We start from the raw sequence: 24,573 nt of genomic DNA, 5'->3' as shown, positions 1-24,573 counted from the left end.
AAGTGGAGGCAGTTGGGGGGCTTAGGGTTGTCAGAGCGGTGGTGATTAGGTCTAATTTTACATATGTGGATTTCTAATCCTTTTTGAGAGATTGCATGGGCGTGTGTACAGTTTAATTTTACCAAATCAAAAAATACATTTTAAAACTTGTGCGAGGGGAAAATAAGGATTATTTTCAGGTGGTACATGTGGTGCACACATGCATGTGATGAGGCAGAGCATATTTGGGCAGTGGGTGTGATGGTGGGTGCACACATGCTGGGATTGTTCTCTGCGTCCTGGGGCGGCTTCTTTTTCCAGTCCTGGCAGAAATTGTCTACCCAACCACGGTAGCAATCGCTATCGTTTTGTGCCCTGCCATTTGCTTGTGCTCTTTATCCTTGCCATTGCTATTACCTCCAAGAAAAGGGCTCTATGGCCATACAAAGTCGGCTTACTTATATCTTCCACAACATCTCACTGGTTGCTGTATGGGTGATACCCATAGAAAAGAGAGAATGTGCACTATCACCTTGGCACGTCTCATGTGCTCGGTGGAATTACCAATAATGATCTCGGACCCAAAGAACCGGACAGACTCAAAGAATATGGCAAAATACTACTTTATTATCAGCTCAAATAAAGTACAGCAATCTGGCAAACAACAAAATGTAGTCCACACACCTGCGCTTCAATTTTGTTTATACAAAGGCTTTATACCTCAATGTACATCAGCTATGACATCATTCTACATGGCAAACTATAAAACCTACTCAAGGGCGGGACGTATGTACCAATATATCATATAAATATTAGTAATATTACTGGATGTCCCTTATCTGGTAGGCACGTCTTGAACCACCTCTAAATATGTATATTGCAGATTATAGCAAAATAACAGCAACGGGTTGGCCTGTGCAACATTGTATAGCATGTTGCTACATAGACCCTAGGATTGTTTGGCATTCTCTCCCAACCTTGGACTTTCAGCTCATTAGCAGCAGGTAAGCTAAACAAAACTTTGGTGTAGAGAGCAACGTCATACTACCCACTTGCCCAATTAGTCCATCTCTCTTCAGTCAGGCCCTAAGCCAAGGCTTCTCCTTTGCAGTTGACCTTGCAGCCCGTTCTCTGTTCTGGGACTTTCAAGGGAGTGTAGGTACACCATTAGCTTTGTCTAGAGCTTAATGAATAGCCCTTGTTTTCCACTTGGGGAGACCACGACTTTTTTAATTTCGACCTTTTGTTTAATGCTATTTAAGCTATTAAGCTGGGCGGCATTACTTCTCTTGGCCTCTGGAGAGTTGGCTTCTCCACCTCACAGAAGCTTTTTGCATCCTTGACTGTTTTCTTTGCTTAATCTAAGAGAAATATGCCTTGCATATATGGCTTATCTGCTTAATTCCCTGTGTCCCTTGCAATTATTCCTTGATCCCAGGTCAATAGACACCTCTTTATTCTTTACACAAAGCTGTTTTTCCAGCGTCTCCCTACTCTGCAGCCCTGGTCTGTCTCAGAGGTAGTTTCAACACAAGTCCAACTCGATATTTTTCTCATTGCTGCTTCAGTCACATAATATTTTTTTCTGCAGCAATCATCTATATGTCTCCTCTACCATGCGTATCTGCATATTTTCATTCACTTCGTCTCCTCTCACTAATTTCTTTAGTGCACTTGATTTCTTCATATTCGATTACATGTTTCTCTTGTTGCTTCAGTTACATCTTCATTCTTTCAGTACTTCCATATCGTTTCAGTATGCCTTTGTGTCTTTCCTTCACGACGTCACTCTGCCCTTGTCCGATTTCACTTATAGCTTTTCAATTTACAGTGGTGTGTGCAGCCATCCCTCCACCCTTTCAGTATGAGGGCACATTCGATACAGTTGTCTAAGTGCATATCGTCTCTCAAACACTCAATACGGTATTGGGACAATACCTGGAGTCCCACATAGCACACTTCTCCTGCTGTTCCAATTTGATGGAGGTGAGGGGCCAGGGAGCTTGTGATGACGTGTCCACTATTTGTTGCAGCGTTTGCAGAAAAAACGAAATCGACAGGACATCAACTTCTCCACCTCTACAATCCCAGCCCACAAAAAGTGTGATCACATTGTTCAGATGATTTGGGCTAAAGTAGACCAGAAAAGAATTAAATTCATGATTCCAAGCTAACGTGAGATATTGCTACAGTCTATTAGTTGAAATATGACTTTGATAGTTAAGGACAGACATCCACAAAGATGTTCTGCAATCCGAGGTGTGTTTCACCCTGTTTGGTGCTTGTGTGAATGATCTAGTTGGTCTGCTCTAAGAGCCGTGTAGCTAAGTGCTAAGATCACCTTCTTCATAGTTATGGTAAGCAAATAAACGTAAAAGTCATACATTGTAATGTGCAATAGAAAACTATTTTGGGAGGGAATCCAGTGCGGCAGGAATCTAGGCTGCGGGTGTAGTCACTGATCATGGCAATGTTTGATATCCAATTCATTTTATAGTGGAGAATGTTTTATTGTAAGGAACCTTTGCTTGAAATCATTTAAGCGAAAAGATTGGCGTTGTTCATTGCACTAAAATCATGGAGGTGGGAAAAGCTACATTATCTTTTATCCCACCCCTGAAACAATAGGAAGTGAGCATTCGGGCCCTTAGGTAGTGTGTGATGCAGGTGGATGGGAAACAGAATAACTTTGTACACCAATAATCAGACCAACTCAGGAAGATGGCAAAGTCATTTTACTGTTTTATTATCAATTGACATCGCACAGCGTTCTCTCAAAGCATTTCATAAAAAACAACACTTTTATAGTAAAAACTCGTCATGGGTTTGAACTCTCCAAAATTGTGACACCCATGTCCAGCTTCAATATAATGGCGGCTTCGACTCCTGTCTATTCACTATGTATAGCCAACTTCTATGATCACTTGGTCTACTTGCGTTGCTGCATCTGTACAGTTATCAAATGATTTGCATTTTCTACAACTGCTGGTGTCAAGCATGGCACAATTTCAGGCTGGCAACATATAGGTAGTGGGGGGGCGGGACTTCCTGCAGGGGCAGTTGGCTGCTCCTCTACAAAGGCAACAATGCATGACCTTTGACCCTAAAGACATAAAAGGGTGTGTGATGTCAGATGTTTTAGTCCTTGATCAAATCATATAAATATTTAATCCTGCCGCCCGTTTCTGCTATTTTGCCTTCCCTGGAGTCACTTGTTTGTCTTTCGATTCCTGCCCATCTTTAGTTTTACCATCTCGGTTTTGTTTTTAAATGTATCTGTGATTTAGCTCCGGCTTACCTATCCTCTTATTTTGGTTATCATCCCGTTGTGTTGGTCTTTGTTCATTGGTCTCTTTTCTTATTAGCTGTATGTGATCACCCATGCCAAGTCTCGTTTCTTATCTTTCTGTCTTCTTGCTACTAAACTCTGGAATTCTCTGTTCTATTCTTTCGTTCTGCTGTCCTTCTCGCTTCTTTTCACTCTTCTCTTAACTCCGGCTCCTCTTGGAACCATTGTGATTGTTACACCATGCTGTTTGCTCTAAATTAGTCATATGTGTTTATTCTTTACACTTTTGTAACTTTTGACCAGTGCTTTGGTGTAAGTGCTTCATAAATTCAAATAGTGGATTCTTACAAATCCTACAAAACGAATATCAAACATCTTCCTGAAGCAGACAAAAGGCTGCCAAGGGAAAGGAAAGCATGGGGGTGGATGGAACAGGGTCGCAGTTGCAACCTTAGGTGATGCCCAAATGATGGTCTAGCAACCACTTAGTGTGCCACCGAATCCCTCAGTTCCCACTTGGTTCTGGCATGGAGGGGAGTGTGTGGGCAGGAGTCCACAAAAGCAGCTGTGGATTTTGGAGACTCGGCAGATAGCTCCTTGGTTGTAGATGAACATGGCAAATGTTGTTGTCCCGCAACTGGGGCTTCTCTGCTGTCTTCACTTATTGGCTCGTCACCCGTGACTGTGGGGCCACATTAAAAATTCATCTGGCAGGAAGGATAGTTCAGTGAAATCTTGAAATAATCACTCGTTCACAGTCTGTAGAGGGCAGCGGTGGAAGCTCAGGGTTCAAAAGAATGTGCACAAAAGCACGCTGTGCTGTGCCCCAGGTTCCGGCTATGTTCTCTGCAGATTGGGAACAGGAGCAGGGAAGCTGGGAGTCCAGGGCCGGAGCCCGCAGCAGTTAAGTGGGGGGAGGGGCGGGAGCGGGTCAAGAGGGGTGGGAGATGCCACATAGCAGGAAGGGTTTCTAGGGAGGCACCCCCTGACAAGGAAAGGGAAGAGGGACATGCACAAAAGGTCGTATCCGCGTGATTGTGACCTTTTGTGCTGCAGTCCGCTGTGCAACCTTTTGTGTGTGGCCTTCGCACAGCACATAGAACAATAGCAGTAGATGGTATTTTGTTACTAGTGGAAATACTTACTGCTCTGAGGTATTGGGTAGGTTATGTAAATGAATGTGGATGTAGGTGTCACATTAATGATGAAGGAGCAAGTGGCTCATTTGTGCATCTTCCAAACACATTGCAGTTAATTTGTATCCACGTTCGTTGTGTTTAAGATGGAACAAGTTACTTACCTGTAACTGTTGTTCTCCAGCATGGGTCTGGCATGGATTCACATGCTCATGAATATTCCCCGTCATCAGGCTGGGAATCCTCGGTAAAGAAAAAATCAGTATCAGTATCAGTTTCGTTTCTGATCTGTCTTTCGTAGTAGTAACCAATCACTGATCTCTGCGTCATACTGACCACAGCCAATGACTGCCCTCTACCTAAGCCCCGCCTCTGGCAGCCATCTTCAGATTTGGTAGCACGTGAAGTGACAGTATGACCAAGTGAAGAGCCGCAGAGGGGTAGGCGGGAGGGTTCGCATGTGAATCCATGCCAGACCCATGCTGGAGAACAACAGTTACAGGTAAGTAACTTGTTCCTTCTCCAGCATGGGGTCTGGCATGGATTCACATGCTCATGAATAAAGAATACATAGCAGTACACACATGCACAACCACGGGAGGTGGCAAAGGCTCAACATTAAGCATTACATCGAACTCAACATTAAGCAATTCTTACCTCCTCACCAGGCTCACCTTAGGCGAACAGATAGCGCAGCACTGCTTGGCCGACCCTGGACTCCTCCCTGGAATCCCGATCGACGCAGTAGAATTTCGTGAAGGTGTGCGTCGACCTCCACGTAGCAGCCCTGCAGATGTCCAGCAAGGGCACACCAGATAGGAACACCGTGGTAGCTGCGATCGCTCTGGTGGAATGGGCTCTCGGACGGCCAGGCAGCGGTCGGTTTGCCAACCGATGACAGTACATGATACAGCCGGAGAGCCATCTGGAAATGGAGGCCTTTGAGAGAGCCTTCCCCTGATTGACAGGTCCAAAGTTCACAAAAAGTTGTGACGTCTTCCGAAAACACTTCGCGCGGTCCATGTAAAACTTCAGCGCTCTAGCCACATCCAGCGAGTGCAAAGTCCTTTCGGCCGGCGACGAAGGCGACGGGAAGAAAACAGGCAACACCAAGGGTTTAGTTGAGGTGGAAGTCCGACGGCACCTTGGGCATGAAGGAGGGGTGTGTCCTGAGCACTACCCTCGTGTCGTGAAAAGTCAAGTACGGGGGCTTGCAGGAAAGGGCCTGGATCTCTCCCACTCTTCGTGCGGAGGTGATGGCCACAAGAAATGCTGTTTTCCACGACAAGAACTTCAACGGAGCCGAGTGCAGAGGCTCGAACGGAGGTCCCATGAGCTTGGTCAGCACCACGTTGAGCTCCCACGCCGGGGCCGGAGCCTTCACCGGCGGGAACGATCTGAACAGTCCCTTCATGACAGTCCGTCGGAAGCCAAAGGCCTCTCGTGTGCAGATTTTCGGTGATTTTTGCTCGGATGAGCCAGTCGTCCAGCTAGGGGTAGATGTGGATCCCCTCTCGGCGCAGCTGCGCCGCCACCGGTGCGAGGCACTTGGTGAACACCCTGGGTGCCGACCTCAATCCGAAGGGAAGGGCTTTGAACTGGTAGTGACGCCCTTGGACCACGAACCTGAGAAACTTTCGGTGTCCCTTTAGGATGGGAATATGGAAGTAGGCATCCTCCAAATCCAACGACGACAGGAAATCGCCCTCCTCCAGTTGACCCAGGACGTGTTGGAGGGTGACCATCCGGAACTTCTGAGCCTTGATGAATTTGTTCAGTCGTCGTAGGTCCAGGATGGGACGCCATCCTCCCGTCTTCTTCTTCACGAGGAAGTATCTTGAGTAAACTCCGGAGCCCCGAAGCCTCTTTGGGACGAGCTCGATGGCGCCCTTCTTGAGCATCACCTTTACCTCCAAGAGAAGTTGAGGGATGTGATGTTCTTTCCTGGCCACAGGGGGGACGCGCGGGCACCTCTTTAGAAACTCGAGCGCGTGACCCTGAGCTAGGGCGTCCAGCACCCAACGGTCGGTGGAGATGGACTCCCACACGCTGACGAAGCTCGCCAGCCGGCCTCCCACCGGGGTGCTTCGGTGGGGGCCCGACCCCACGGCCAGTTCAGTCCTGCTTCGACGAGGCTTTGCCGCCTTGCCCTCCTTGGCGACGACGGCGGGGTCCGCCTGACTTGCCTCGTCCCCTGTAAGCTTCCTGTGACGACGAACGGGCCGCTTGACGGTAGGTGGAAAATCTGCCGCTGGAACCTTTGGAGGCACCCTGTTTGCCTCCGCCGCTCCGAAAGGGCGGCCGCCGTTGCTGGAGAACCCCAAGAGCCCGGGCCGTCTCCGTGTCCGCCTTGATGGCTTGAAGGGAATCGTCCACTGTTTTCCCAAACAGGTTGTTTCCATCGAACGGCATGTCCAAGACTCTGGTCTGCACGTCCTGACAAAGTCAGTAGCCTTGAGCCATCCACGCCGCCTAAGGCACACGCCGTTGCCCAACTGGCGAAATCCAGTGTCAGCGATGTCCGTCGCAATCGTAATGGTGTGGTCCGACGCCACCTCTCCTTCCTGCAAGATCTCTAGGGCTTCTGCCCTCTTGTCATCTGGTAGGAAGTCCAGCAGGGGGGCCAGTTTGTACCACAACTCCCTGTCGTAGCGGGCTACGATAGCCAAGGCGTTGGCCGCCTTAATCGTCGTCGCTGCCGACGAGATGACTCTGCGTCCCATCGTGTCTAATTTCTTTCCCTCGCCGTCCGGCGGGGAGGTTGATGTAGAGGCCGCACCCCCCCGCTTTCTTCCTGGCCGCCGCGGAGACGACCGAGTCCGGGGTCGGCTGTGCCCGAAGGCACAAGGGGGCCGCGTCCGGGACCCGGTACTTCTTCTCGTACCGATCCCTTCTAGCCAGCGTCGTGGATGGGTTCTTGAGGAGGGCGAGGCCCTCATCCCAAATATCGTCTAGTAGAGGTACAGCGAGGACCGTCTTCCTCTTGGTCTCGCGCCGTTGATAAAGGAAACCTTCCTTCTTCTTCTCTTCCGGGCAGAGCTGGAAAAGCTCGGATGCCCTGGCGATCATGGAGTGAAACGATCCAATCTCGTCGGGCGGGGAAGCCCGGGTGGGAGGTGACGACAGGAGATCCTCGTCGTAAACCTCGTCATCTGTACCCGTCGCGGCCGTGTCAGTCCCCGTATCATCCCCACGTGTCGTGGACGGGGAGGAGGGCTGAACAGGGCGCGATGGCTGAAAAGGAGGTGGAGGATGAATCCTCCTTCTCTTAGGGGGAGGGCTCCCAGAAGGGCCTGGCTCCGGGTCCCCCGTCGGGAGCGGTTTCTCCGTTGGTTGTAACGGCATTCTCGTCCTTATCTCAGAGCATAAGGACTGTATAGCCAACAAAATGGCCGCTGAGTTTTCTTGCGGCACTGGTTGAGGGATATCCGACGGGCGATCAGGAGCCCCGTCGGCATCCTCGGCGCCCTCGTCGTCTTCCACGTCGGGGTCCCCCCGACAGGATGGCCTTCTTCCACGCCAGAGCCGTGGCCTAGGACTTCGATCAGCTCCTCCTCAGAGGTTGAGGCCGAGTCCACGACGACCTCCTGCCCCCCTTTTTCTTCTCCGTTGGAGGTTTCACGGGGGTCCTGTCGATGGGCATGAAAGAGGACTCCCTGCGCGGTGGCAGGGAGATTCTGGGCCCCGGGGTCGCCACCACTGTTGTAGCCTCCACAGGCTGAGCCAGGGCCGCCGCGACAGTCTCGATAGAGGCCTTGGCGGGATGGATCAAGGCTTTCACCACCTTAGGTGCGCTCACCGCCTTGCTCCCCCTCCGATGGGGCCTTAGGGCACGACTGGGGTCTCTCCAGGAGTTTCGCCGGGTGCTCGGCCTTCCTCTTACCCAAGCCAGAGCGTTGGCTCGTGGTTGATGGCGCCGGGGAGGATGCGCCCTGCCTGGCGCCCGTAGAGCCCGACCGTTCGGCGCTCCCGGTGCCAGCGGACTCACGGTGCTTGGCCTTCTGTTGGACCCCCGTCGCCGAGGCGCCCTTAAAGGTCTTAGAAGACCGCTCGGACTTCTTCTTCTTCTCGCCTGACGGGCTCTTTCCTTCCAGCCAGTTGGCGAGACGTTGATGGCGGTCCTTCATGGTCCGCTCCGACATATTGCCGCAAAACGCACAGTCCTTCTCCACGTGCGTCTTGTCCTCATGTAGGCAGTAAAGGCAAAGGGAGTGTTCGTCCTCCTTGAAGACATTCTGAAGCTGGCATCCAGGGCAGACCCTGAACAGCTTTCCGGGCGTCGAGCTTCCCTTCTCCTGGGCCATGTCTGAGATGGGCCTGAGAAACTTCTGGAGTCCTCCAAAAGCGTGGCTCGACGAAATCTTCACCCTTGAGGGGCGTAGAAGAATCCGATACGGGTCCCCGTTGATCGGATAAAGAAACAGTGGAGCTTGAGGCTCTTTTGACCGAAAAAGAGACATTTTTCTGAGAAAAAACGTGAAAAAATAGCACTAACGCTCGAGAGCAATAGCACGAGGATCCCAACACTTGAACGTGCGGTAAAAATCTGAAGATGGCTGCCAGAGGCGGGGCTTAGGTAGAGGGCAGTCATTGGCTGTGGTCAGTATGACGCAGAGATCAGTGATTGGTTACTACTATGAAAGACAGATCAGAAACGAAACTGATACTGATTTTTTCTTTACCTAGGATTCCCAGCCTGACGACGGGGAATATTCATGAGCATGTGAATCCATGCCAGACCCCATGCTGGAGAATTTCAGTTCATTTCATCAGTCTGGACTCTTAAGCTTCTCATTGCTTCTATTTTGGCTGTAAAGGTTTGCTGGCGTTTATTTGGTAGACTGACTGGCACGGATGGTAGATAAGGAGGCCGATGCCCATCATGTTTTCCCATTTCCCTTCCTACTCTTGATGGCCAGGCCATGGTGGTCTCAAGCTGGGCTCCTATTTCTCAAATGTTTTGCTTTTATGAAACATTCAATTTGTTTTTTCATAAAATAGTGACATCTGCAGTTGAGGCATGATTTGGTACATACATGGCACTGTCAAATGGCCCATGACATTAAAATGTGCACTCCAATAATTTGCCCATTTGTATGCCCGTGCCACCATGATGTACACCATGTGCCCATGCATGCTTGTGGGCAATCGGTAATGGCATTCGCCATGAGAAACCATAGCACCCATCATTACAGCCGATCCTTACGGACCTGGCCTGCTCTTAGCAAATGCTAAACTTAAAAGCAGGCCGAGTCCTTGGGGTCCCCTGCTTTTCTTCCTGCATCAGAATACTGGTGTTGGTGGAGAACCCGTCGTATGGCCGGCACCGCACACGGCAGGGAAACTCGGTGGATTCCTGCCATGCATACTGCTCAAGGCTGGGAATCTGAACAGAAATGGTGCAGATGCATGAAAACCTGCTGGCTCGTTTCTGTGGGGGGTTCACGCAATTGCTCCTTTTTCATCTATAGCCAAAATGAGGCTGGTGGAGATTGATTAAATACAGCAAAACAAAGCCATTTAATAGGAGTAAATGGGCCGGGTTAAGGAGACTGGCTAATCACAAATTGACTAGCCGATGAGTATTTCACCCATCTCTCTAATTTGTGTGTGAATTGTCTAAGAGAATGAGAATACTGGTTCCAGGGAACTTCTGTCCTTATGTTTGGTTTCTCAGTTGTTTATTAGATGTTTGTCCAGTGCAAGGCTCTTGAACATCGTTTGGTAATATGAACCTAGAAAGCTTGACAGGCTAAGCTGAGCAGTGCTGCTGTGTAGCATGTGTTACTGTAGCCTCAATGAGGGAAAGATGGAACTGCTGGAAGTGGATTTTGATCACAGAAGTCCACATAAAATCGGTATTAATGGAGGATTCATGGGGCATTTCAGGTTACATCTCTTTGAATGCGCTGCATACTTGACACTCTGTCTTACCAAACAAATGATCAGGCTCTTGAAGTCACTTGATGCTTAATATGGAGACCGTGCAGTATTGCATGGCATGGACAATTTGGTTGAAATATTTTAGGACACAGATTATGCAGGCTGCGTGATATGTGGGTTCTTGCAATTTATTCAGTGTTTTGCTGAAACCACGGCATCCTCGCCCTGGCACTATCCTGCCCTGGCCGTCGTCCATGATAGTGCCAGAGCATGAAACTGAACCATCTGATTGGTAAAGCAAAATATGTTGTATGAGAAACAATGAAAAACAATGACGTGCACACTGAACAAGGCTGGCTGATATTATATTTTGTTCACAAATGACAGCTGAAATTTGGAGAGAGTGCAACAGCAAGTCTTGGAGTGGCCAGAGCTCTGAGGGCTGTGCAGAAATATCAGCTTATATAGACAGATCAGTAATATAGTGTAGCATCGGCCCGAATCCAGATGGGCACGACCAGACCGTTTTGCATAACGGTTTCTCACAGCATATGGCTTCCGAAAAGCATGTAGGCCTTGTGGCGTCTACCATTTCGTAACCTGGGTCCAGCTAGCATAGCCTTCACAGAAAACCTATGAAACCCAAATCGCAGTAACTGATTACCAAAGAAGTTAAAGGTAGAAGGAAGCGAGCTGCGGCGTCCGGCAAGTTCTTCCTAGGCTGGAGCGTATGCTACCCACAGGAATGGGCGACACGGAACTGGTTAGGGGAACCCATGTTATTCTGTGACTATTGTGCCACCACATGATGATGCACAAACATCAGAGGGAGGGCTCTGTCCCTAAGGTGTAGATGTTGCAATACTTTGTGTCATAAACGTCCTGTGAGGGAGCTGTGGGCTCTGTGTCCTGCGGGCGAGCCAGGGCTTTACAAAAATCCAATGGAAAAGAATAGTTCTGGTAGCATGCTTGCTTTTAATGCTTGCTTTTAAATCAATCGGTCTATATGATCCCTTCACCCATCCCCCTTTTGAATTCTGTTGTGCATCATCGTCATGTGTCATCAGCTTCAATGTGGCACGTTAGATTGCATTATTTGAGAATGCTTGCCGGCTGTGCCTAGACAAGAGGGTCAGTATTTTGGCCTCTCCTTCCAGTACTTCACAACTTATGTTGGCAATTTCGGAGCGGAGGGACAGTATCCGGAATCTGGCATGAAGCACAATATAAAAAAAAGTATTTTGAAAAAAAGTGTTCTCCCTGATGTTACAGTTGACCTGTGGGTAGTAATGAGCAGGAGCACTGTGGCGCCATCTTGCCGCTGTTAAGGCAGCAGTGCGAGCAGCCCTTATATTCAGGCTCGGACTTGCCTATAGGGCAATGCCGAACCAAAAACACAAAATGCCAGTGTGGGACGGTTTCTTAAATTACTTCACCATACGGCTAGTCATTTTGACCAGTGTTACTGAACATTCTTTAAATTGCACAATTTGCATCAAATGTTATCAAAAACCTTCCTCTTGGGTACTACTCAGTCTGTCATAAAAGAAACCTATTGCCATTTGCAACTGTGGGCCACTTTTTCAATGGTGACAATTTTGTGCCCCAGGCCGACCCTGCTTATTTTCGTGAATGAGGTTTCTTTTGATGGTGAGTTCTAATTTGGGAGTCGCTCAGAAACTCAATTGCTACAATTTTGTGTAGAATCGAGTGGTAACTAGAGTTAGAATCTCTCCAATGCCATGGTTCAGTGTTTCATGGAGTGCTCACTTTATGTAAATCATTTGTTCTTGGTAGTTCTACTGACTTTTCTTCCATTTTCATGCCGAAGGAACGCCACCCATTGTAAAGTTATTATTGGGTCGTTATCCAAGTTATGCAAAGATGTTGAAATTGATCTAACGAAGTAAGAAGTATTTGAAAATGAAGATGTTACATATCTGTAAGAGCCACAGGCCAAGGCTGTGACTGGCTTTGTGGATGGGTTGTGCGATGAAGTGATCTCCTGGTCACAGTTACGCTGACCTGGAGTTGATACCCGAGGTCCACAAAGCCATCAAGAAAGCTTAATACTATATTTCAATGTCACCATGTCATTGGGGAAATTCCACTATTTGAAGACTGTCACCCAGAATCTTCCCCTCTTATAGAAAGAAAACCCAGAACCATGGCTTTGGGAAGAGAAGAGGAGCTCTATGGGCAACGCCTGATTATGTCCTTGGAGGCAGAAACTGTGCTGTAGAACCTGTCCCAAGACCAACCACACAAGCCCTGCTAACAAACCAAACTGAGAAAACTACATCTCCCATAAGCCCCCTGTTTTGCAGAGGGAGAACCTTGAATGGATACAGGACATGCTGTAACAATAATCCAGTGCAGGAAGCTTGTAGGTCCAGAGCACTCTGCAGAAGTGCTTCTTACACACGGGAGAGAACAGCTACAGGGCGCCAGCAACCCTTGCCCATTTAATGTTGGGAGGGGCAGGCAAAAGCACAGTGCTCCAAAATGCAAAAAACAACTTCTCAAAGTGGGGCCCCTCCTGCTTCCCACCTTTATGGGACTCGGAGTTGAGGGGAACTCCTGGCACATTCTCAGCTGTAACCAGAAGAGAGGGAGACGGAGGTAGAAGGGATACAGGGAGAGATAATCCTCCCCTGTGACAAACGCGAACACTAGACCAAATGCAAGAGAAATAGTTCTCAAACTTCCCACACCCAAAATGAGTCCAAAACAAACCCACCGACCTGCTATGTATTGGGTATGGCCAGATGCGACCTCTGGCGACCCCTAAATGACGTCCCTTGGTATGGAAACATCGAACTACAGAGGGGAAGAGCCCTCGGCAAGTAGCAGATTGAACAGCAGCACCAGCACACAGGAAAGAGAGCCAAAATGGTGGTCAGACTAAAAGGCTTTGCTGTCACAGAACATGCCCAGACAGGTCACATAACCCATTTGGCCACTCAGGGAAAGGATTCTCAGTGCACACCTCATTTAAGGGTCACCTCTCGAAGAGCAGTAAAAGGCTGTTTGGGATTGCAGAGATGATTATATGCAGTGTTGCAGACATAGACGATATTTGGAGGAGGCAAGACAGTGCAGAGGAAGAGCTGTCCACTCGAAGAGTGGGAGTAGATAACCTGTGACCTGTGGAAAACAGAGGCAGTTTGTAAGGTCTGAAGTGAAGAGGCGGAGAGTAGGTGGTACAAAAGTTCAGACGAGAAGAGCTGAAGAAGTGTGGAAGAGAGGGGTAAATTACAACGAAGGAGTGTAGAGGAGAAGGAAGCAGGCAAAGGAAACGGGAGAGGAGAGCTTCCACGAGGAGAAGGGTGAGCAATGGAGGTTACTCTCAGGAGAAGGTGAGCAAGGCACCTTAACTCCAGAGAGAAAAGACTGAGATATTGCCCTATGGTAGACATTGTGGACTGGGGAACAAACCGTGAAGTAAAAGAGGAGGCAATGACTCAGCAGGAAGCTGAGGGAATGAAGATATAAGTTCTGGCCACAGAGGAAGTGACAAAAGAAATGGCTGAAGCTTTAGCCACGTAAATAGCACACAGACAAAAATGACTAAAGGGGCAGCCCATGACAAACCTCAGAGGGAAAAGGCTGTAGTTGTGCCAGGTCCAGGCAGAAAAAGGCAAGGACAAGGTTTCGACAAAGTAAAAGTCAAAGAAGGGGAAGACTGTGATGAAGACCAAGGAGAGTGCAGGGGAAGGTAAGGCTGAGCATCGGATCAAGGAGAGACCATAGAAAGCTTGGGTAGGGTCCCCGCCCAAGGAAAAGCACATAGCAGGTCAGCCCCTTGAGGTTTAACCCAATATGAAGAGGAAAAGTCACCTGAGAGCTATCCCAAAGAAGGCCAGAACCTGCAGAGATTGTTTATTTATTATTTATAGGGCGCCCACACCCATAGGTAGCGGGGCGCAGAACATAGCAAGATCACTTGAGGCTTGGTTACATTTGCATAGATAAGTAGATACAGGTGCATGACTGGGCATACTGGTAGCATTTAAGGTGACTTTGCAACACTGAAGAGGAATGGATGGAAAAGCTTTGAATTAATCAGAACTACGATTACTCTGGGAAGCGATTGTTTCCATGTTTATTGGCCTAATATACATCACAGAAGGGGGGTGGAGGGATTTGCAAATTAGTTGTCCACATTACTGGTTTTTGGATCCACCCAAGAGGGAAATGTTTGTTTGATTTTGAGTTAACCGTTTGCCATTAGCCCCTGTAGTTGCCAGGCGGAGTTCTAATAAGAAACCGGTTATTTAACCATTTTGCAACTGTGATGGTAGTTATGTGGATGGCCTGACACGTTATTTTTTTTTTTTTAGTCCTATTCTAATCGATTTAAAGAGTTTCTCTTTTCCATATTTAGCACGTACAATATTAGAACCTTAAATGCTGCTAAGAGACTGTTTTCTCTTCCACGTACAAATGTGGCCTATTCCATTTATGGTTTTATTGAAAACTCCCTACTATCCAGAAGGTTTACTGGTTTTTTTTTTTAATGTTGTACTCTAGTGGCATGCGGTAATGTTCTTTATATATGGCGGTCTACTTTTATGAAAAGGTATTTTCAAAATAAAGTCGATAGATTGATATAAAAATCAAGCTTAATTCCGCCCCAAAAAAAGTCATGCAGGAGATGTGGCCTAGCATTCAGAGCTGGAATGCACCCATTGGTGGCAGGACCAAGACGAATTTGCCTATGGCTGGTCCCTGTTTCCAGTAGCCCACACTATCTAAAAAGGGTTCCATGTGATGATGTTGCTGTGAAAAAGTCGCTAGGTAGGTGACTTGTTTTCCTTATCCCTAAAATTATTTCCCCAAACATTCTAATAGGGGTATAATTATATATTATTAGCTCCAATCCTAGAATATTTGGGTAAAGTGTTTGCCTGGAGAGTGCATATTTAGGGAAATGTCGCCACCTGGTGGCCATTTTCACTGTGACATTATCACTGGATACACTACAAAGCATTGATAATGGAAGGATGCCGAGACCAACTCCAATGAATCTGATTAGTTCAAAATCCTGAATACATCTATTTTTGGTTGAAGGCACAGGTGTGCTTCATACAGTGCTGACGCACCCTTGTTTTGGCATCTTTTATCCATGCCCTCTAGGAATTTAAACGTAAGACTATGTTGCGGCTGGCACAGTACTGGTCAGCATGGGACATGTTCATTGGCAATTTTTGCTTTACCTATTTTTGCTTTAGCTATTTTTCTTATTAATGGGTCAGAGGTATGAAAGAGAAGGTCCATTTTGATATCTTTACCTATGTACCATCTCAAGATGTCTGGTACTTTAAGCCTGTCTGTTGAGCACCAGGCTTTTAAGGTGTACAGAATCCCACCGGATTTAAGTGGAACTCAAGACTTGATTCTAGAAAACCCAAGTTGATTGCAGATATTGACATCTAGCTCACCTACAATTCCCTGAGACTATAAGCCTGTGTTACAACTGTGAACTAACGGTGGATTTTATTGCTGGGAACCTTGTTCTACTTTGCCAGCACTGCGAGCCCTGACACGCTCTTGCTGGCTTCCAGCAACTTACTCTACTTCCTGGAGGAGGCGGAGCTTCTAAAGCATGTGACCTCACCGAGGCCTCTTAAACAGCCGTGGGCCACCCTCGCGGCGTTAAGCCCGGTAGGAGACAAGGCCACTGGCTGTTGTGCGGCTGTTTGGCGCGTAGGCGCATCAGCCTCTGAGTCTTACTACTGAATGTGAAGTAAAGGGTAAGCCCGTCCGCATAATTAAGTATCCTCTTTCGGCACAGTTTATGGGAGACTGTGGGAGATTACAATCTCCTTTGATCCCTTACTCAGAATTAATAATCTTTTATATAGATTCTTTAACTTGTTTTGCACATAATTGACTGTGAGAGATTTGGTTTCGCTAAAGATACTAGCTCCTGCGGCTATTTATCTTTACTTTCTCCCCTGCAACTCTACTGAGCCTATATGCCGCCTAAAGCACGCGGGGCAAAAGCACCCTACAACTTAAGAAAAGGCAGGACAAATCATCCCTATATGCCTAATAACAATCTAAGAGGTGGGGACAGTTTGAAATCGCCAGCTAACGCCGGAGGTACCATTCCGGAGTTATTTAAAAAGATCTTACCTGTATGCACTGACGAACAAACTGAGGAGACACTTCCGGCTGTACATAACGCAAGCCGACCACTGGATGTTACATCCTTTGACGACATTGACAATAATTCGTTATTGGATTTATGCCTGTCTATACAGAAATCTATGGCTCCTCCACCTAATTTAGGAGAGCCGGGGATTATCGAGATGGGGACTATCAAGAAAGTCGCAAGTATAACAGTGGAGGCCCAAGTGTTACAACCTGCTAATTCTCCTCAGAGAACTTTATGCTCTGGCCGTCTGTCTGAATCACCAAATTTATTGATCGACTTAGAGGAGCCAGGGCAAACTAAGGTCGATCAACCTAGTGAGCTTTCACAGCTAAACTCTGTAGCCATTGCTGAGATGCAGGCGTCCTTATCCTCTCTCCAATTTTCCCTAAAAATTCTCCTCAAATTATGTGGTAGAATACATGTGAATACAATCTTACAGTTGAATCTCCCCGCTCCGGATTTAGATTATGAAGTAGGCCCTGAAGAGGTAAAGGAGCCTCAGATCCCATCTAGTCCAATTAACGTCGAGGGGAACAAACATCCGACAAATGAAGGAAACACTCATCTGGCTAAGAAACAGCGTAGAATGGCGAAAAGAGCTGCCTTAAGAAATGTTCCGGTAGAGGTGGCCTCTCCACTCCCAAATACAGTAATCCCACAACAGAAATCTAAAAAGGCAAGAAAAAGGGCCCTAAAAAGAAAGAAAAACCGAAATAAAGGTCCGGGTACACTCACTAGCTGGATATTGGTGGAAAAATCTAAAGAAATTTCAGCCGTGAGTAATGCTAGCCAAGACTCTATCAATAGAATGGTTTTCTGTAAGAATAATCAGTTTTCTACCCCTCAAAGGAACAACCCTAATAGTACATTTGAAAGCATGGATGCTGAAAGTGATACATCGGTTCCAGCAAGGGAAGAGAATAGAGAAGAAAATAAGATTTGCATTGTGAAGAATCTGAACCAGCAATGCCATGGCAAATGGCTTCCTCGGACAGGCATGCTCGAGAAACTTCATCTAATACCTCAATTAAGAGTTATTAGATCTGAGGATTTCTCATTTGTAGAGCCTCTATGTACCTCCAACCCTAATGTGACAGTGCTGCATTGTACGGTCCTGGCCTCGGCTCAGTTGATTCGTAAACATAGAGTTAACTTAGCGCAAGTAGGCTTGGGGGTAGACGTGAATCCTGACGATGTAGACCCTCTGATTAAAGAAGTTCCCAAGCCTACTAAAACTGACAATAAAACTAAACTACCTCCTCTTACTGGGAACCAAGTGCAAATGAGTGACATTCGAACACTCTTAAATGGCTTGCAGAGGCCTTGCCCTCGGTTATAAATAAACCCTGAACTTGCTCATTGCTATTCTGGAATACCAGGTGTTTCAAACATATTACTGTAACTAATGGCTCGCTACCTTTTATTATGAATTATTCCTTTTTTCTATTACAGGAAACCTGGCTAACTGCACCAATTATAATAGACGGGTATAAGTTGTACCATACTTTTGCTAAAAAAGGCCAAATGGGAAGACCTTTTGGGGGATGGGGGATTGATGATCGGTGTAAGTAAAACTATAACATCTAATGAAATTAATATCGATCTTGAGGATAACATTAATGCGGTGGAGGTGGTTATACCGATCAAAAATAATCAGATGAAACTCTTGTTGGTCAATGTTTATAATCCACACGATGCGTCAAAGAGTGATCTAATACAAGATAGACTACATGATTTACTTACTGAGTGGACAAATGAATGCCAAAATAATCTCTTGGTCATTGCTGGGGATTTTAATTGTTCTATTAAAGGGGATGGTTGTACAACTAACAATAAGCATTTACATCCGTATCCCCTCATGCCTCAGAATTATAGTGATGAAGAAGGGGAGAAGTGGTTATGTTTTATGAAGAGCTGGGACTTGGAATGTCTAAACGGTCGAACTATGAGTGACCGACCGGGACATTATACTTGGAAAGCAGGTGTTGCTCGCCGCACTCTTGATTATTGTTTTATTAGCCCGGAGGTGGCATCCCTGGTTAATGACATGGAAATAATAGACAACGATTGGAGTGATTATAGCGGCCTGAGTTTAAGTCTGAAGTGTGATTCTGTATTTCCTTCAACAATAGCGACAGGAAGCTTGTTGGTTAATCATGCTGGTTCACAATTAATATGGTCTGAGAAAAATATATCTAAAGCATGTCATGATTGTGGTGAATGGGATGCTGATTATCACACTATGTTTGTTAATCTCTCAATAGAACACCTCGAAGGGTGGATTTATAATTTTACGGGTAAATATGTTACAAAAAAATCTTTACTTGTTATCAGAGAACAGGGCTCGATCGAGGTCTATGATAAGACAATTCGTGATGCTAAACGTACTCTGAGAGGGGAGATACGCAGAATCAGAGCCCACTCCCATTTAATTATGGATATACATATTAAGATCAGAGAGATAAAAAAATAGGTATAGGGCATGGTTAAAACACTGGAACAGATCGAAGAAATTGGCAAATTGGCAAAAAACCGTGAAGACTATTTGCTCGAGAAATTCCCGGAATATCTGGGCACTTCTAGGAGAAGCTAGGGGGAGCAGGGTAACCCCCCAAATAAACCCGATTGATGCTGAGGAATGGGTTAATTTTCTGGAAACGCGTAATGGTATGTCAGCAGTTAACCCCGAAATTTTTCCAACCATCTCTCAAGTTCCTAAACCGTTCCCTATTTTCCTAGAAGACCTGATAGGTAAGATTGCTAAACTTAAATCTTCCCGAGCCCCGGGCCTAACGGTCTCTCCAATCTACTTATAAAGAGTAACCCAGTTTTCTGGGCTAACTTTCTGAAAATCCTCTTTGAAAAAGTTTTAAAAGAGGGGATAATACCTGAGACCTGGCAGAGAGCAATTTTAGTGCCAATTTTCAAAAAAGGCAATAGATCTGACCCGGGCAATTACCGTTTGCTATCTATGTTAGATTGTTCTGGCAAATTATTTGCCTCCTTACTGTTACAGAAATTACAATCTTGGACTGAAACGGAAGGGATTCTGGACCGCTTTCCAAGCGGATTCAGATCTGGATATTCAACCACTCACAATCTTTTCATCATGAATAGTCTTAGAGATAAAGCCCTACTTCCTAATAATCCGCCTCTGTATGCCTTATATATAGATTTCAAGGCAGCGTTTGACATGGTCAATAGAGAGAAGTTATGGAGGAAGCTTAGGAGCCTGGCATGCCCTGAAGGTTTGCTCTATTATCTGCAACTCTTACATCATAACACCACAGTCCAGTTGAGGCATGATGGAAGTGGATCCACAACTAGGGTGATAGAGCAAACAAGAGGGGTGAAACAGGGCTGCGTTACCGCACCCATGTTATATAATTTGTTTGTTTCCGATATTCCAGAGTGTATTAGAGAGGTGAGTAACTGCCCTCCCAAGGTTGGCTCCCAACACTGCTTAATCCTGGCGTATGCGGATGATGTGGTTATTTTTGACCACACATTTAGTGGCATTCTACGCTCGGCTGAGCGACTTTGGGAGTATGCGGAGGAGAACGAACTCACAATTAATCACATGAAAACAGAGTTGATCCTCTATAGTCATGGCAAAGTGAGCCGCCCTAGAATGATTATAAGAGGACATGAAATTCAATATACCCATAGCTATAAATACTTGGGAGTAGAATTCGACTCTAAGGGAAATTCCCAATCATGTGTACAATCCCGCAAAATAAAAGCAGCGCAACTTACCTCTATGATATATCAGTTCTCTCGTAAGAAGAGTGGATATTCCATGTGGGCAGCTCGCCAACTTTACGTCCAGTGCCTGATACCCACGGTAATCTATGGACTGGAAGTCCTGGGTAACCTTAATTTGGATTGGCTACAGATACTGGAAGGACGTTTTTGGCGAAAGCTGCTGGGATTGCCACCGGGAATACCAATGGCGATACTAAGATTGGAGCTGGGTTTACCCTCTTTAAAAGCTCTGGTCTTGAAGAAAAGAGCCGAGGTCTACATTAAGCTGCATACTAATCCGACTAATCCCCTTTTGATAACCGTGAAAGAAGACATTGTTAGGAATAAGCAGGCTCATTTTGTGAGAGAAATGAATGCTCTATTTGAGATGATTGAATGGACCCCTAACTGGGAAGACAATTTTATAAATCTAAAGTCCCAAATGGCAGAACGACTCAAAATGTGGGACTGGCAAGACAATTTTAGACATCTTGCGAGCCTCCACAGTTACGGGTTCATAACTCATGTTTTATATACCTTTAGAAGGGCACAAGGATATCTCAACCTTTGCCCCTCGGATAATCTAAGACGCTATTTATTACTCCTACGTATCAACCATCTACCTGTCCTAGCGGTGTTGGGCCCTGAAAGGGCCATCTCTAAAACAGAGCGTTTTTGCAGGATATGCAAGAATAAAGATTTATTTGAAACTGCAAGACACGTTCTTACACTATGCCCCAGTTTGGGTTCAACCTACATAAAACATTATAGCAGATATGTACATAATCTTGACCATATTAAGTCCAAAGACTTTTGGCTAACATGCATTAACACCTTGAATCCTAGCCTAGATTTGGCCCTATATAGAGTATGGTATACAGTTAAGGGAATACTTGAAATTTGAAGACTAGCCAATTTCTCTCAGTATCAATAAACAATAAACGAGTTATCATATGAAATTACATGAAATTGCATGAAAGTTATCTTCAGGTTATGGCCTATGAAATTTGTAATAAAATTGAATATGATCTTAAGTGCTTTTCCTCTTTTAAATATTGAATTGCTGTTTAAATTGTAAGAAGAAAAATTACTCTGATTTATGTGTAAAGTTTTTGCTTTAAAAACTGTATCACATTAAAAATAAAATAAAATAAATAAATAAGCCTGTTCAGAAGTGACATGCTAGTTTCTTGATTACTAGAAGCATAAGAGTTCAATTTAACTCAATGTTAGCTGGTGTACAAAAAAAATGTTGGCTGAAGATGTTGGTAAACTTGTGTCTTTGCTTCCACATCAACACAGGCTGTCAATCCACATGGACGATGAGCTGCGGCATATCGCCCAGAATTCACTGCAGGGTCTACTTGTTGACTTTGTGGACTGGCGAGAAGACGTTTTGTTCGGCTTCACCAACTTCCTGCTGCGCGAAGTGACCGACGTGCACCAGACTCTCCTAGACACGTCCCTCAAGCTGCTGCTGCAGCTGCTCACTCAGTGGAAACTCGTAATACAGACTCCCGGCATAGCCTACGACCAAACGAAGCTCCGCGCCTCGGAGGTACGTCGCCAGCACTGGCCTGTGCACAGATAGCAGCCAACATCCATGGCATGCTGCCTCCCCGGTCACGTTTTAGCATCAGTTGTTAACATGGTGCCCCTCCTCCCATTGAATCCCCTGTTTCCAACTGTTTCTTCGACATTTCTTTTCCCCCAACTCTTGCAACAGTCTGTTTCCATGCCACCCTTCACCACTTGTTGTACTTAACAAATATACTTTAGCACAGGGGTCTGCAACCTTTGGCTCTCCAGATAGTTTGGACTGCCACTCCCATCAGCCCTAGCCATCGCATGAATGGTGAGTGATCATTGGAGTTGGAGTGAATAACATTTGGAGAGCCACAGGTTGCAGGCCCCTACTTTAGCAAAAGCATATGCAGTTATTTCAGAAATGCGCTGGTGTGTTTTCATTACAAACGGCTGTGGGATTTGAAAAAGGCATTTCAGTCAAAAAAGAAAGGCCCGCCACTTTCCTTTGACTACTAGCCCAGATCGGCACCACACGCGCATTTTTGCTATTTTACCATGAATCATAAAAGTACGTTTTTGTGGCAAATCTGTACTGCTTTGAAACTGGTACTAGGATATTTGTAATACAAAATTACAACTACATACCATCCATGCTGTACGACCCTGTGAACAACTGCACATAAAATGCAGCAGCAAAGAAGGGTATGTCTTTAAATAGTCCCATTCCTACCCCAATATGGTTTTACATAATACACGGTGCGAGCCGTCGTTTTTACGCAGCAGTTCAGTTGCTGGCTGCCAGTCTTCTGCTTGCCTGCTTTGCCTGCTGTAATGTTTCTGTTTTGCTTTGCAGCTGACGCCAAATGGATCCAGTCACCGGATCCAGTCGGAGAGGGGCCCGTACTCCAGCGTTCTGCACGCCGTGGAAGGCTTTGCGCTGCTCCTGCTGTGCAGTTTCCAGGTTGCCACACGCAAACTGGCAGTTCTGATCCTCAAAGAAATCCGAGCCTTGTTTATTGCACTGGGGCAGGCAGAGGTACGTTTTCTTCCTTCTCAAAATGACTGCAGTGAAGATCCAAGATTGTCCTAGGTTATGCGTCGACTTGTTCATAATGTTTTATATGAGCACGCAATATGGACGCCTCTGTCTTGCGAAGCGAGAGTGTGCTGAACTCTCCTATTCAAAGCTCAGTTCAGCCACTCGAGTGAGGTCATAGTGAACATTCCATTGTTACATCACCCCTAGACTAGAACACGCCCAGAAATGAAGCCATAAGCCAAACACGTTAGATTATGAATGAGCAGTCGACACGTCATCTGTTCCACCCATTCCCCCAGCGCTGGTATTGGCCGCTGAACGACAGTTGGTAGAAGCCCCCTAGTCAAACAAATGGCCGTAAGCCTGCTCACGTTTTCTCTTTAGAGAACTTAAAGCCCGAAGAGACCACTGCTGACTTTCTTCCTTTCTGCCTTTTAAAGAAATTGGTCATAAAAAATGGGTAGCAGGGTTTCAAAGTCTTGTTTGTGCCACATTAGCAACCACAGAAAGCATCTAACATGCTACAATTGGCCATTTAATTCAAGCGGGTGTTAATCTTGCAGTGGTACTAACCATCCCCATAGTTGAAGAGGCAGGTTTTTGTGTCGGGCGGCAAAGGGCTCTTTATAGTTCCCCAGTGAATACCATTTCACTAGGTTGCCGGGAGATCTGAAAGGAGTCTTGGGGGGCACCTACTCCCCTCTCCCCCGCCAGTGCCTCGCTCTGCCCCCTCCTATGATGGCTAAGGAATATGCTCTTATTTGCCGATGGTCCAAAACACTGATCCGCACCTGTAGGGGCACCTTACTCGGCCTTGTGGAACATTGTCTCTCTTCACCTGAGCAAAGTTGATCAGCCTGTGCCTTGAGCAAGTGCAATGCGCCATTGCATTCGGACCGTTAGTATTTTAAGCACCCACAAAAAGTAGAAATGTCGCACAAGGTGCTCTTCTTAAAGACGTCTGGGCAAGTAAGCACCGCTTTTATGGGATCAAGCTTTTTGCTTTCAAATAATCAGTTTGCCATATTAAGAAAAGTATTCTTCTGTTGAACCCCTTATCCATCCTTGTCATCATTTTAAGAACAGCAACGGGTTGTGGACAAGCTGAAAAGGAAAGGTATATTGGAAATTATCATATTTTGGTTGGAGGTCCAATGCCCCCTCGGACTATGAAGAGTTGTAAATACCCACTACCTCGCAGCCAGGGCCAGAAATCGATTAGTTTGCCATTAAAGCACCGTGTATATAAGAACCCCCTCTGATTGTCCTATTGCCTCCCGTGAGGAACCGGCTAATCATGAGGTCGAAACACTTCTCACTTTCTGCCACCCCTGATGTTTCCTTCTGTCTTGGGTTCTGTGTGTCCTAAATTGTCCCAACCAGCAGCCCGCACCGTCTTTTGTAGATGCATGTTGTACTTTCTTGCTTTCCTTGATTAAGTAAAACCTCTTTGCACTGGGTCCTTTCCTTACTCATTAAAGTTGGGAGCAAGCATTCCCTCGCTTGAGTGGGGGGGGGGGGGAGTTACCCTGCAGTCACTTCTCTCCTCACACAGTCTTCTCTCTTGCCAACAGTCTGCCCTTCCACCTTAGTGTATGATAAGATGGAGGGCCCTGCAGATGGTAGATGAGGCCATGCTAGCTCAGGATGGGGCACCGGTAGGCCTCCGTGTTCCAGCAGCTATTCTTGTGGTCGACCGTGTAACTTTCTTTTATGTACATGAGCATGCTAATTTGGCACCATGTCCTCAAGTTGTTTGCTTGGTCCCTTTCTGGGTGAACTCAGTTTGCTCAGAGATGTCCAAGTCCATCCA

General features: G+C 46.3%; 1 protein-coding gene across 7 annotated transcripts in view; it reads left to right on the top strand.

Annotated features, from left to right (window-relative positions):
• Nucleotides 1-24,573, top strand: part of FRY (FRY microtubule binding protein) — a 1,191,674-nt gene that overhangs the window by 642,947 nt on the left and 524,154 nt on the right. For all 7 annotated transcript variants that reach the window (XM_069639765.1, XM_069639761.1, XM_069639760.1 and 4 more), the window contains exons 18-19: nucleotides 21,497-21,752; nucleotides 22,575-22,757. In XM_069639765.1, the coding sequence (XP_069495866.1) occupies nucleotides 21,497-21,752; nucleotides 22,575-22,757 (439 nt within the window). The remainder of the gene's footprint in view (nucleotides 1-21,496; nucleotides 21,753-22,574; nucleotides 22,758-24,573) is intronic.

This window comes from Ambystoma mexicanum, chromosome 7q (assembly GCF_040938575.1).
Source record: "Ambystoma mexicanum isolate Mex_15411 chromosome 7q, UKY_AmexF1_1, whole genome shotgun sequence".
In the NCBI taxonomy this organism is placed as follows: domain Eukaryota; kingdom Metazoa; phylum Chordata; class Amphibia; order Caudata; family Ambystomatidae; genus Ambystoma; species Ambystoma mexicanum.
This window is presented reverse-complemented; position numbering and strand designations above follow the sequence as displayed.